This window comes from Mesoplodon densirostris, chromosome 3, assembly GCF_025265405.1.
Source record: "Mesoplodon densirostris isolate mMesDen1 chromosome 3, mMesDen1 primary haplotype, whole genome shotgun sequence".
Lineage (NCBI taxonomy): Eukaryota > Metazoa > Chordata > Mammalia > Artiodactyla > Ziphiidae > Mesoplodon > Mesoplodon densirostris.
Window position 1 is genome coordinate 62,342,513 of NC_082663.1, and position 13,957 is coordinate 62,356,469.

General features: G+C 36.8%; 1 protein-coding gene across 1 annotated transcript in view; it reads left to right on the forward strand.

The window, feature by feature from the left end:
• Positions 1-585: 585 nt before the first annotated feature.
• The window catches only part of AGGF1 (angiogenic factor with G-patch and FHA domains 1), a 48,430-nt gene continuing 35,058 nt past the window's right edge, over positions 586-13,957 (forward strand). Inside the window, exons 1-5 of the mRNA XM_060093064.1 lie at positions 586-1,132; positions 3,652-3,754; positions 4,768-4,970; positions 5,819-5,983; positions 8,282-8,470. Coding sequence (XP_059949047.1) covers positions 923-1,132; positions 3,652-3,754; positions 4,768-4,970; positions 5,819-5,983; positions 8,282-8,470 — 870 coding nt within the window. The 5' untranslated portion in view covers positions 586-922. The remainder of the gene's footprint in view (positions 1,133-3,651; positions 3,755-4,767; positions 4,971-5,818; positions 5,984-8,281; positions 8,471-13,957) is intronic.

Genomic DNA, 13,957 nt, shown 5'->3' on the forward strand with positions numbered 1-13,957 from the left:
TAGGGATGCTTCTCTCTGCAAGCCAGACCTATAGGAATTTGCTTTCTTTTCCTGGGGGGGGGGGCGGGGGCTAACCTCACGGAATCCGCAGAAGCACTAAGTAAGCAGAGCGTCAGAACACTACGTTCACAGTCCTGGTTTAGCATCAATTCTATGAACCCTGGCAAAACATTTCTTGGAAATTCACTGTTCTCATCTGTAAAACGAGGAGCTAGGAAGTGCACTCTGCAAAAAGTTTGAAAACGTTTTGAAAGTGTGCAAGGGTAAAATCCCGCGACCAGAGGATGCGCGATCTTCTGTTTATGGCTCCCGGGCTACTGTAGCACCTTTTCCGCCCGCTCTCCACGCCCTCACATCCCGCCACGCCCTCACATCCCGCCCCGCCCCGCCCCGCCCCGCCCCGCCCCGCGCCCGTCCCCAAGTCCCATCCCGCCCCGTCCCGCCCCGTCCCGTCCCGTCCCGTCCGTGCACCCGCAGCCGGCGGGAAGTGCGCCTCTGCGCTGTGAGGCCTTTCTCGCCTTCCGTCGCTTCCTTTTCCGTCTCGGCCCCGCCCACCGCTTTCGTTTCCGGTTCAGCCCAGAAACGGCCCAATCGCTCCTGGTTCCTGCTTCGCTGGCCAGCCCATTTCTCCAACGTTTCGGTGGCTTACTCGGTCGCCGGGGCAGGTGGTTACCAATAAAGTTTTACTGTTTCAAAGCTCGGAGGACTGGGCCCGTTCTCCGTCCCCTTGCTCGCTTCCCGCAGTTCGCCTCGGCTACAGATAACCAGCTTTAGGGCCTCATGGCCGCGGGCCGCCGCGGCCGGGCGGGGATGAGGCCGCCTTTCGCTGCCCGCGCGCTCTCGTGGCTTCTGGGTCCGTCGGCGTCCGTCTCAGCTTGAGCGCAGTCCCTCCGCTCCCGCGGGCCGCTTCGCGCCGGACCCCATGGCCTCTGAGGCGCCGCCGCCTTCGTTGTCGCCGTCGCCACCTCCCTCCCCCGAGCCTGAGCTGGCCCAGCTGAGGCGGAAGGTGGAAAAGTTGGAACGCGAGCTGCGGAGCTGCAAGCGGCAAGTGCGGGAGATCGAGAAGCTGCTGCATCACACAGAGCGGCTGTACCAGAGCGCCGAGAGCAACAACCAGGAGCTCCGCACCCAGGTGCGCGGTCCGCCTCCAGCCCCACGCCCCATCCAGCCCGAGATGAGGCCTTCGAAGTCTAAGATAGCCTCAGAAGGGCTCCCTGGTAGGGCCCAGGACTGCTTTATAGAGTACCTGAAAGAGTTAAAAGTTCAGTGCGATGATAATTCCAGGTACATTTGGAACAAACCTAAGCGTTGGGGTACTCGATTTAGCTAAGTGCGTGAGCTGCAGTTGTGGCCGGCGTGGAGTGCACTTAAGTACTTCAGTCTTCATTCTCACTTGTGAAGTCCCATTGGCAGTAGGCACATTTCTAATATTTTGTTCTAGATCACTTTTGAGTTTGTTAAAGCGCCGGATTTCAATCAGAATCCCATTTATCATATCCTAGATGTGTGAACTGATATTGAGCCTCAGTGGCCCATAAAATGAGAATGCTAGGACCACACTGGTGGAGGTTAAATCAAAGTAAATGTCAACAGACTGTTTTACAGTTTTGTAAATTGCTGAACGCTAGGTATGTGTGCGGTTGTTCTGGGCATTCATCTTGAGTAGTCTAGTGGAAGTAGGGAAGATAGAACTGTTCGTTAGAGACACTAAGCAGCTAACTTTGTTCTTATAACATGCAGTAAGGACAAATATTTAAACTCGCATTTAAAAAAAACTCTTAAGCAGCATAATCTTTTCAGCGTGATTGTTTTGGGCAGTCGCACTCTTTCCCAACAAGTTACTTCCACGTAATTATTAATTTCAGTTAAACTGTTGTCTATCTTTTGGCATATATTGATACATTTTCTAAAATCACAAATGTAGGCTGAACGTTAAAGTATCATCAAACTTTGTTACGCTTTGCTATCAAATAATCTATGAAAATAACCGCTGAGTTGCAGTGACTTTCTGTGCCCATTGTATAGAGTTGTTAACATTATGACATTACCGAAAATTCGTGTTTTGTTACTCAACAACTATTTCTTGGACAACTACAATGCATAGCGACTGTGCTAGGGGACTACAAATATTGTTAAAATATTGTGGGGAAAGGGGAGTAAAATATGATGAGCTGTGAAAAAAACCTTTTTATAATTCTAAATTGTAATAGTACCGCTTGCTATAGAGATCCTAAAAGAAAACGTTTTTGCTAATCTTTGAAGAGCCAGCGTTTTGGTTATTAGTGTTAATTTGATAGCAGTCTAATATGAAAAATTGAAATGCATAGAAAGCCGTAACTTTACGAGTGATAGTAATTACTCTTCTTTATTATCTTTCTAGTCAGCCTCCCCTGGTGGTCGGTGTTTGTTAACTGTCATTCCTAATCACTAGATAGTGTTTTATCTGGAGCAGTAAAAATTTGGCTTGAGAATTGAGGGTGAACTAGCAGGAAAGTACAATATGTACAGGCTTTGGAGTCAAAGAAACCTTGTGCAAATTACTTCCTTTAGATTTCTCACATGTAAAATGGGGATTAGGACAACTAATTTGTAAGGTGGTTGTAAGAATGAATGAGATGTTACCCACAGTACCAAGTGCAGTGCCTAGCATGTAGCAGATTCTATATAAATGGTCTTGTTCATAGTAATAGTGGTAGTAGCCAGAGCCAGGATTAGAGCAAGGCGGTCAGTAGCCTAGGGCGAAAAATTCAAGGGGGCACTCATTCTCAGGTATGATTCTATACTTGCATGAAGCTGAGAGTGAATGTCTCCTTAAATTTTGTGCCTTACATGCCTTGCTCGCTTCGCTCTAGTTCCAGCCCTGGTGGTAGCAGCAGATCTGATAATCTATGAAGCGCACAGATAATCCGTATATAATCAGTCTTATCACCTTTCTCTTTTTAAGCTTTATGTATCATTAAAGAAGCTTGTTTTTTGGTTTTGTGCTTATAATGGGTATAATCTCACACTGAGTTCCTGTCTGACTGAGCTGTATTGATGAGGCTGCTCTTCATCTGCTTATGGGTATTTTTCACACTCAGCTGCTATGGCCTTGGTATTCAGTGAGACACAGGGAGGCGAGATGCATCTCTGAGGCAGTCACCTCTATTTCCTTCTGCTCCCGCTACTTAATTAGAAGATTACTATTTCAAGGAAAAAGTATGTTAAAGTATATGAGTGGCATTATTTAAGTGAATGGGTAGTTCCAGGTGGAGAACACTGAATGATACTAGATAATTTAATTCAATGATTTAATTCTCCTTAGGGAGAACTGCTGACCGATTAAAATAGTAGTATAAAAACTTTCTTATTGATAGAAATAAAGGATCCTGTTCACTAAGTCTTATTAATTTAGTCAGTCTGATTTTTAGAGGTAATAGTTTGAGGTTAGCTAGAGAATCTAAGAATAAAAACATCTCCTTCTGCAGATGTAAAAGGTGAAAGCCAATTATATTGTAGTATTTTCAGTTTTTCTGAAAAGGAAACTAGCTGATATTGGTACTTCTCCAGACTTTTACTAGGAAAAATAATTATTGTAATTTCAGGAGAATAGTGTGTATATTATTAGATTGCTGTATGGTTTATTTTTCCTAAAGCCTTGCTTTCTTTCAGGTAGAAGAGCTCAGTAAAATACTCCATTGTGGGAGAAACGAAGATAATAAAAAGTCTGATGTAGAAGTACAAACAGAGAACCACCCTCCTTGGTCAATCTCAGGTATTCTGCTTATAGTGAAGATATCCTAATACTACTACATTCAAATCATGCTAACGTGGAGTTTTCTTTAAATTTAGAATCTGTATACATCTAGATAAATAGGAGAGCTGTTACAAAGTTGACTTTTCTCCATATGATTTGGTATTTTCAGATAATCTATTTGCTTTTTTGGTGGGAAAGTAGACATGTATTGTTATTTCTGTAAATACGTAATATTGCTAATATGCTTTCAGTGGCACATTCACTGAGTAATTTTTGCTATGCTGTAAACTATCTACTCTCATCTGACCTTACTTGTGACCAGGGGCATGTGTTTTCTTGTTGATGCGTTCCACTTAGCATCAATTCAGTGTCAGTCTCTTAGGCCCTCCTGGGAATGGGGTGAGCCTACACCCCTGGCCTTGTTAGTGGCATTATGTTGTGAGGCAAAATAACTGAGAAACCAAGTTTTAATAAATAGGGATAACAAGAAATGATCTTTCCCATTAAATTTTGCCTTGTTTTATTCAGATGCAACTTAGCAAATTGCTAAACACAGCAATGATATGAACATTACATATCTGTATAATATTATGTTTTTTAAAAAGTCAGCACCATGAGCAAAATTTGACAGAAAAAGTCGGCCCTTGACATGTTGTCATTTGATATTTAAGTATACTGTGGTATGTAGTTAGACATTGTTAAGAGTTGCTAATTTTTTTTTTTTTGACAGAACACAACCTATCTACCTGTTTTTTCTTTTTACTCTTGCTATGGAAAATCCAAATCTGCTTACCTTTTTTTCCTTTTTAGCTTGACAGCCAGGGTACTGAAGGTGACATTAGAATCAAAGATATATATCTCTGCAGATTTACTTGGACCATTACTTTTAATCTGTTAAAATGTGTATAATTATAAAAATATGGTTTGTTTGCAACGTGTGCTCTTTTGTGTTCAGTGCCAGTGTTTTGGAATTAAGTCCTTTTTATATACACTATTCTAATATGATATCACTTAATTTGTTTTTGCAATAGATTATTATTATCAGACATACTATAATGATGTTAATCTTCCAAATAAAGCATCTGAACTCCCAGTTCAGGAAGATCAGGATATCAAAGCTTCTACTTTTAATTCTAAAGACCAGTCACACATAGAAAATGATGCTTATGCTGGTACTGATATAACAGAAAATGTTAATTGTGGACAAGAGGACCATTTTGCCTCAAATTCACAGGTAATAAAATGCTTCACTTGAAACTGTTGATACTCAAGAACTTGTTCTTCTTTGTTGTTATTATGTAGAAAAATAGACTTCTTTGGTTTATTATAATATATACAAAGGTTGTAAATGTTCTGCGTGTAATTATGCAGTGAATAATACAGTTTTTGAGAAACAAAAATTAGAACTTGTGCGTATGTGTAACTGTTTTCCTACTCTGTTGTGTTGCAAAAGTGTATGCTGTACATAAACTAAACAAAATTTGTCAGTACGTTTGACTCAACCAGAAAATTTTGAGCAACCACAATACCACGTTCACACCAAATTTTTTTTTAATACTTCCTTTATGTCAAATATCTTGCCACTGTTCAAATTTCCCAGAATGTTTTATAAATTTGTTTTTACCATTTGTTTGAATCAGGATCCCAGTAAGGTTCATACAGGGCAACTGCTTGATATGTGATGTATAATTTATACCTTTCTTCTCTATCTCTTTTCTAAAATTTTTTTTCCCCTTGAGCCTGTAATTATTGAAGAATCCAGATCATTTGTCTTAAAGAATATTTCAGTCTGTATTTTGTGGATTGCTTCCCTATGGTATTAGGCATTTATTTTTGAGTAATGGTCCCTCACTTACTTCTAGTGTCTTCAAAACTGGGTCAGAAGTGAATTAACTGATACACTAATTCATATTTTTTTAAGTGGATCAAATTGTAATTGATAGCCATCCCTTTCCACTGCAGAAATTGAGATCTTATTATTCAGAATAGTTTTTAGGTCTGTTTATTGTTTCAAATTCTGCTAACTTTTATATTGATATGAGGATGTTTTTGTCCTGTTTGACATGATTGTATCATACCTAGGAGCCAGCATCTGTGTTAGCAACAGAAGATACATCCTTAGAAGGTTCATCACTAGCTGAAAGTTTGAGAGCTGCAGCAGAAGCTGCTGTATCACAGACTGGATTTAGTTATGATGAGAATACTGGATTGTATTTTGATCACAGCACTGGATTCTATTACGATTCTGTAAGTATCTCAGACCTTTTAATACTGTATGGCTGTGTTCTTAGCTGCTTGAATACCAAATATTAAACCCTAGGTTGAATTAAGATAAGCAGGGAGCTACATGTAAAAATTGATTTAAAGCTATTTGGCAAGAGTAAAGATTTATAAAGTAGCTTATGATACTATATTTCTATGTTTATTTAATTAAATAAGTTAATTGTGTTATAGATTAATATTTTAGAGAGATCTAATAACCTTTTATAGGTAAAGTAACATACAAAAATGTTAACATATTTATTAATAAAAGGAGACAACTACATTTTGTAAAATGTTTAAGAACCTAAACTAAAAGGAAGTAATGTTGTTAATTCTAGGCTTGGGGTAAGATTTTTAAAAAATTGTTTCAGATACTTGTATCTTTATGAATCCATTTTAGACCACAGAGGAGTCTTTTTGTTAAATTCTTTATAGCATGTTTATTATGAGCCATTGTTTTATATTTTGTGACTTTTAAGTATTTCACTTTTAAAAAATCAATTTGTTAACAGTGAGAACTAGGGAATTAGTATGGAATCAGAAATATAATGGACCACGGACTAGGACAAAACCAGAAAAGAAAGTTCTTGATTTATATTATAGTGTTATGACTGTTGAAGGTCTGGTATTTAATTGGATTTTTTCAGGTTTTGATGACAATGATGCTTGAAGTTATATACCCACATACCTCAACCTCAGTGGTCTACACATATTATCTGGTCCTCAGGAGTTACAGAATGTAGTGCCCCAAAGTGGAGCAGATATTCACCATTCCAGTTATTGGAACTATTATTAACTACTCTAGGGAACGTAATGATAATAGTAAATATTTTAGTTAGATAAGGGATTTCATTAGCTTATCAGTTTGTACTTGGTATAGTACTTTGTAAATACTTTGTAAAAGAGGGTTTTATTTCACAGGAGTATGCTAATTGACAGTGCTAATTAATACCTAGAAAATTAATGTTTAAACTCTTATTACCAAAGAAAATAACTATTAATTACTTGGTTTCTAGAAAAATACGGAATTTCCAAGTATATGACGTTAGTCTTTGTCATTCTTCTACCTTCTTTTCTGTAACTTTCTTCCTGACGTCTATTCTGTAAATGCTTAATTACATTCTGCAGGTTGTGTCTCAGTGGAGTGGGGACTTCATTGTTTTGCCATTTTTATTGTGCTAGTTTTCATTTTAATTAATTTTCTTACATATTTGAAAATGTCTATATTTTGGACTGAAAGACATAGCAGATTAAAAAGATTTGAGTTGCAGAAGTTCTGTTATCACTGGAAATAAAGATCAGAAAGCTTCTATTCAGTTTTTAGCTGAAGGAAAGATAGTGAGAATTCTAAATATTTTTGTAAGAGATCTACAAAATGAATTAAAGACAATAAATTGCAATAGTATCAACAGTTAGAAAAATAAATTATTCTTTTTCAGGAAGCTTTACTTGCTTAATCTCAGTATATATGTTTGCAAGATGTTTCCAAGTCTGATCTGCATGGATTTATGATGTAAACAAGATACAGACGGTTCAATTAAATCTTGGTTATAAAGTACTGGCCAGTATCTAATAAATGCAGATGATTACATAATTTTATCTTTCTAGTTTTTATCCATAATTTACCAAAACTCTATATTGCATGGCTGCTTTACTCTAAGTCTTATGTAGTTACTTAGTGTAGAATTAATTGATTAGTGAAGAAAATTGTTTATTGATTTCTTTGTACAGAATGTTATGTTGTAGTAGTGTTCATGAGCTTAATTTTATTTTCAGATTTTTCTCCAGGATTTTGAATCATGAACATTGAAAGGCAAATCTTTGTTTTATGTCATTGAGAGGAGGGTTTAGGGGTTTATACTACCAAACCATTATCATGTAATTATATGGGGAATGAGTCTGCAATTGCTTTTATATGGTTGGCTTTTTCTGATGCATACCTTAGTTTTCATGACTTCTAAAAGGTTTCTGTTGAACCATATGAAGTTGCTGTTTCTATAAGTTAAAAAATGGTCAAATATTGGCAATTTCATGAGATTTAATATAATATGTAAATGTATTCATTTTCCACACTAGGAAAATGAGAGCAGATATTGAATGGTAAAGTATTTTGGAAAATTACAAGCATTTTTCATTCTCTTTATTCATTTTTTCCAAAAAATACTATAGTTCTTAAAAGAAAATTTACTGTATTTGAATATATTTGTCATTTCTATTAAGTCTATTTTTCTATTTTATTTCATCTTACTGGAATAGAACTTATTGTTTTCTTAACTTTGAAAGGAAAATCAACTATATTATGATCCTTCCACTGGAATTTATTACTACTGTGATGTGGAAAGTGGTCGATATCAATTTCATTCTCGAGTAGATTTGCAACCTTATCAGACTTCTGGCACAAAACAAAGTAAAGATAAAAAATTGAAGAAGAAAAGAAAGGATCTTGATTCTTCTACAACAAATGAGGAAAAGGTAATGTCATAATTTTTAAAATTTACATAATGGTGATATCATAGTTAAGCCAAAATTTTTGATGAAACTGAAAATCATTTAGTAACTGTATTTTAAACATATTCATTACAATAACAAGATATCAGAATCTATCAACCAAGAAGCTTTCTCATGGAGCAAACATGGACTTTTCACAAATTCTCAATCACTAGAAGTAGAAAAAATTGCTTAAAGTTTGAAGCAGGTAGATTTAGGGCAGATAAAATACTCTTGTGTTACATAATTTGGAAGAAGAACATTCATACCAGCTGTTGATAAGTTGATGTCAGTGCACAATTCACAATAAAAGGAAAACACAGTTTGTAAATAGGTGTAGGTAAAAGTTCGACATTCTTAGTTTTGCTGAGCAATTTCTTCTTATGTTAGCAAACATTAAAAAAATCCATTGCTAGCAAATTTAGGATTTGTATATATTCATTAGTTTCAATTGGTATCTTTTGGGAAAATGGATTATTTGTATCAATAACCATAAAAATGTTCATATGCTTTAACTGGAAAAGTCTCATTTCTAGTTTGTAATTAAAAAAAAATTCCAAAGAAAGAAACATTCCTTTGTATAGTTATACAGCAATATTTATAAGAACAAAAAAATAGATTTAAATGGCTGACAGTTATTGGTTAAGAAGATGATGGTACATTTAAACTTGCAGTTACAAAGTAAATGAGTCACAGGGATGAAATGTACAGTGTGGGGAATATAGTCAATAATAATGTAATATCTTTGTGTGGAAACATGGTAACTAGACTTGACATTGTGATCATTTTGTAATGTATAGAAATATTGAATTACTATATTGTGCACCAAGAGCTGAGATAGTGTTATAAGTCAGTTACATTTGAAAAGCAAATAAATAATCTCATAGAAGATGATACCAGATTTGTGGTTACCAGAGGCAGGGGGTGAGGAGAGGGGGATAGTTAGATGAAGGTAGTCAAAAGGTACAAACTTCCAGTTATAGGATTAATAAGTACTAGGGCTGTAATGTACAACATGATAAATACAGTTAACACTGCTGTAAGTTATATATGGAAGTTGTTAAGAGAGTAAATTCTGAGAGTTCTTATCACAAGGAAAAAAATTTATTTTGTATGAAAATGAGATGATGGATGTTCATTAAACTTAACCATGGTAGTCATTTTTGATGTATGTAAGTCAAATCATTATGCTCTAAACCTTAAACTTCTGCAGTGCTGTATGTCAATTATATCTTAATAAAAATGGAAGAAAAAAAGGAAGAAAATGATAGTACATTTAATTGAAAAAACATTATTTAGTCATTCAGATGGTAGTTTATAAAGGCTGAGGGGAATTTTTAAAATACTTATGATACAATGTTAAATTGAAAGAAGGGAAGTAAAAAAATGTTATCAATGCTCTTATTTCTACTCCCTAAATAGAATTAGGTTGGTGGTTTACAGGCAGGAAAGGAGGCTTATTTGTTATATTGGCGTTTTGTAAATTGTGGCAACTATTTGATACTTTACTCTTGATTTCTTTTTTTTTTTTTTGAAATATAGTTGAAGTACAATATTATGTTAGGTTCAGGTGTACTAAATAGTGATTTGACATTTGCATACGTTATGAAATGATCACCACCTTAATTAAGTCTAGTAACCATCATCTTCCACATAAAAAGTTATTGTATTATTATTGACCATATTCCTTATGCTGTAAATTGTATTCCCGTGGCTTATTTATTTTATAACTGGAAAGTTATACCTCTTAATCCCCTTCACTTCGTTTGCCCCCACTCCCGACTCCCTCCTCTCTGGCAACCATCCAATTGTTCTCTGTATCTATGAATCTGTTTTCCTTTTGTTTGTTTTTTTTGTTTTTTAGATTCCACATGTAAGTGAGATCATAAGGTATTTGCCTTTCTCTGTCTGACTTATTTCACTTAGCATAATACCCTCTAGAGTCGTTAATGTCTTTGCAAATGACAAGATTTCGTTTTTTAAATAGCTGAGTAATATTCCTGTGTGTGTGTGCGCACGCACACGCCACATCTTTATTTATCTATCAGTGGACACTTTGGTTGCTTTCATGTTGGCTGTTGTAAATGCTGTGATGAACATTGGGGTGCATATATATTTTTGAGTTCATGTTTTTGTTTTCTTCTGGTAAATATGAAGAAGCGAAATTTCTGGATCATATGGCAGTTCTCTTTTGAATTTTTTGAGGAACCTTCATACTATTTTCCATAGCGGTTGCACCAATTTACAATACCACAAACAGTGCAAAAGGGTTCTCTTTTCTCCACATCCTTGCCAACACTTGTTATTTGTTGTCTTTTTGATTATAGCCTCTAGAACAGGTGTGAGGTGATAATCTCATTGTGGTTTTGATTTGCATGTCCCTCATGATTAGCAGTGTTGAGCATCTTTTCATGTGCCTGTTGGCCATCTGCATTTCCTCTTTGCAAAAATGTCTATTTGTTCTTCTGCGCATTTTTTTTTTTTTTTTTTTGCGTTACGCGGGCCTCTCACTGTTGTGGCCTCTCCCATTGCAGAGCACAGGCTCCGGGTGCGCAGGCTCAGTGGCCATGGCTCACGGGCCTAGCCGCTCCGTGGCATGTGGGATTTTCCTGGACCAGGGCACGAACCCATATCCCCTGCATCGGCAGGCACTCTCAACCACTGTGCCACCAGGGAAACCCTTTCTGCGCATTTTTTAATCGGGTTGTTTTTTTGATGCAAATTTGTGTCAGCTGTTGATATATTTTGGATATTAACCCATTATTGGTCATATCATTTGCGAATACCTTCTCGCTTTCACTAGGCTACCTTTTTGTTTTGTTTATAGTTTCCTTTGCTGTGCAAAAGCTTTTTAGTTTGATGTAGTCTCATTTGTTTATCTTTGCTTTTGTTTTCCTTGACTGAGGAGACATATCCAAAAAAATATTCCTAAGACTGATGTCAAAGAGCATACTGCCTATGTTTTCTTCTAGGAGGTTTGTGGTTTCAGGTCATACATGTCTTTTTATATGTATATATTCATATTTTTTTGTTGAAGTATAGTTGATTTATGATACATTAGTTTCTGGTGTACGGCAAAGTGATTCAGTAATATGTATATATATATTTCATATTTTCCATTATGGTTTATTACAAGATACTGAATATAGTTCCCTGTGCTATACAGTAGGGCCTTGTTGTTCATCTGTTTTATGTATAGTAGTTTGTATCTGCTAATCCCAAGCTCCTAATTTATTCCCTCATCCCCACCCCTTTGGTAACCATAAGTTTGTTTTCTATGTCTGTGAGTCTGCTTCTGTTTTGTAAATAAGTTTGGGTCATGTTTTAGATTCCACATATAAGTGATATATGATATTTGTCTTTCTGACTTACTTAGGATGATAATCTCTAGGTGCATCCATGTGCTGCAAATGGAATGATTTCATTCTTTTTTTTTTATAGCTGAGTAGTATTCCACTGTGTATATATACCACATCATCTTTATCCATTCATCTGTTGATGGACATTTAGGTTGCTTCCATGTCTTGGCTGTTGTAAATAGCACTGCAAAGAACATTGGGGTGCATGTATCTTTTCGAATTATAGTTTTCTCCAGGTATGTGCCCAGGTGTGGGATTGATGGATCATATGGTAACTCTATTTTTAGCTTTTTAAGGAACTTCCATACTGTTTTCCATAGTGGCTGCGCCAACTTATATTTCCATCAACAGTGTAGGAGGGTTCCCTTTTCTCCACACCCTCTCCAGCATTTATTATTTGTAGACTTTTCAATGATGGCCATTCTGACCAGTGTGAGGGGTTACCTCATTGTAGTTTTGATTTGCATTTCTCTAATAATTAATGAAGTTGAGTATCCTTTCATGTGCTTCTTGGCCATCTGTATGTCTTCTTTGGAGAAATGTCTCTTTAGGTCTTCTGCACATTTTTTGTTTTGGATTGGTGGTTTTCTTGTTATTGAGTTGTATGACCTGTTTGTATATTTTGGAAATTAAGCCCTTGTCAGTTACATTGTATGCAAAGGTTTTCTCCCAGTCTGGGGGTTTTCTTTTTGTTTGTTTATAGTTTCCTTTGCTGTGCAAAAGCTTTTAAGTTTGATTAGATCTTGTTTATTAATATTTCTGTTGCCTTGGGAGACTGACCTAAGAAAACATTGCTACAATTTATGTCAGAGAATGTTTCTCCTGTGTTTCTCCTATGTTCTTTTCTAGGAGTTTTATGGTGTCATGTCTTATATTTAAGTCTTTAAACCGTTTTGAGTTTATTTTTGTGTAGGGTGTGAGAGAGTGTTCTAACCTCATTGATTTTATATGTGGCTGTCCAGCTTTCCCAACACCACTTGCTGAAAAGACTGTTTTTTCTCCATTGTATATTCTTTCCTCCTTTGTTACATTTAACTCTTTAATCCATTTTGAGTTTATTTTTTGTGTATGGTGTGAGAAAATGGTCCAGTTTCATTCTTTTGCACATAGCCGTCCAATTTCCCATCACCATTTACTGAAGAGGCAATCTTTTCCCATTGTGTATCCTTGCCTCCTTTGTCATAGATTAACTTCCCATATAAGGGTGGATTTATTTCTGGGCTCTCTATTCTGTTCCATTGATCTATGTGTCTTTTTTTGTGCTGGTACCATACTGTTTTAATTACTGTAGCTTTGTAGTATATTTTGAAATCAGGGAGCATGGTACCTCCAGCTTTGTTCTTTCTTAAGATTGTTTTGGCTATTTGGGGTCTTTTGTGTTTCCTTACAAATTACAGAATTATTCTAGTTCTGCGAAAAGCACCATTGGTATTTTAATAGGGATTGCATTGAGTCTTTAGATTGTCTTGGATATAGTATGGCCATTTTAACAATATTAATTCTCCCAATCCATGAGCACAGTATATCTTTCCATTTGTTTCTCTTCTTTCCTCAATATTTTATAGTTTTTAGAGTATGAGTCGTTTTCCTCTTTGGTTAGATTTTTTTTTTTTTTTTTTTTGCAGTACGCGGGCCTCTCACTGTTTTGGCCTCTCCCGTTGCGGAGCACAGGCTCTGGACGTGCAGGCTCAGAGGCCATGGCCCATGGGCCCAGCCGCTCTGCGGCATGTGGGATCTTCCCAGACCGGGGCACGAACCCATGTCCCCTGCATCGGCAGGCGGACTCTCAACCACTGCGCCACCAGGGAAGCCCCTAGATTTTTTTTTTTAAAATTCATCAATCCCTGAACCTTATTTATTTATTTATTTAATTTATTTATTTTTGGCTGTGTTGGGTCTTCGTTGCTGAGTGCAGGCTTTCTCTAGTTGCGTCAAGCAGGGGCTACTCTTTGTTGCGGTGCGTGGGCTTCTCATTGTGGTGGCTTCTCTTGTTGCAGAGCATGGGCTCTAGGCATGCAGGCTCAGTAGTTGTAACACATGGGCTCAGTAGTTGTGGCACGTGAGCTCTAGAGTGCAGGCTCAGTAGTTGTGGCGCCCGGCCTTAGTTGCTCTG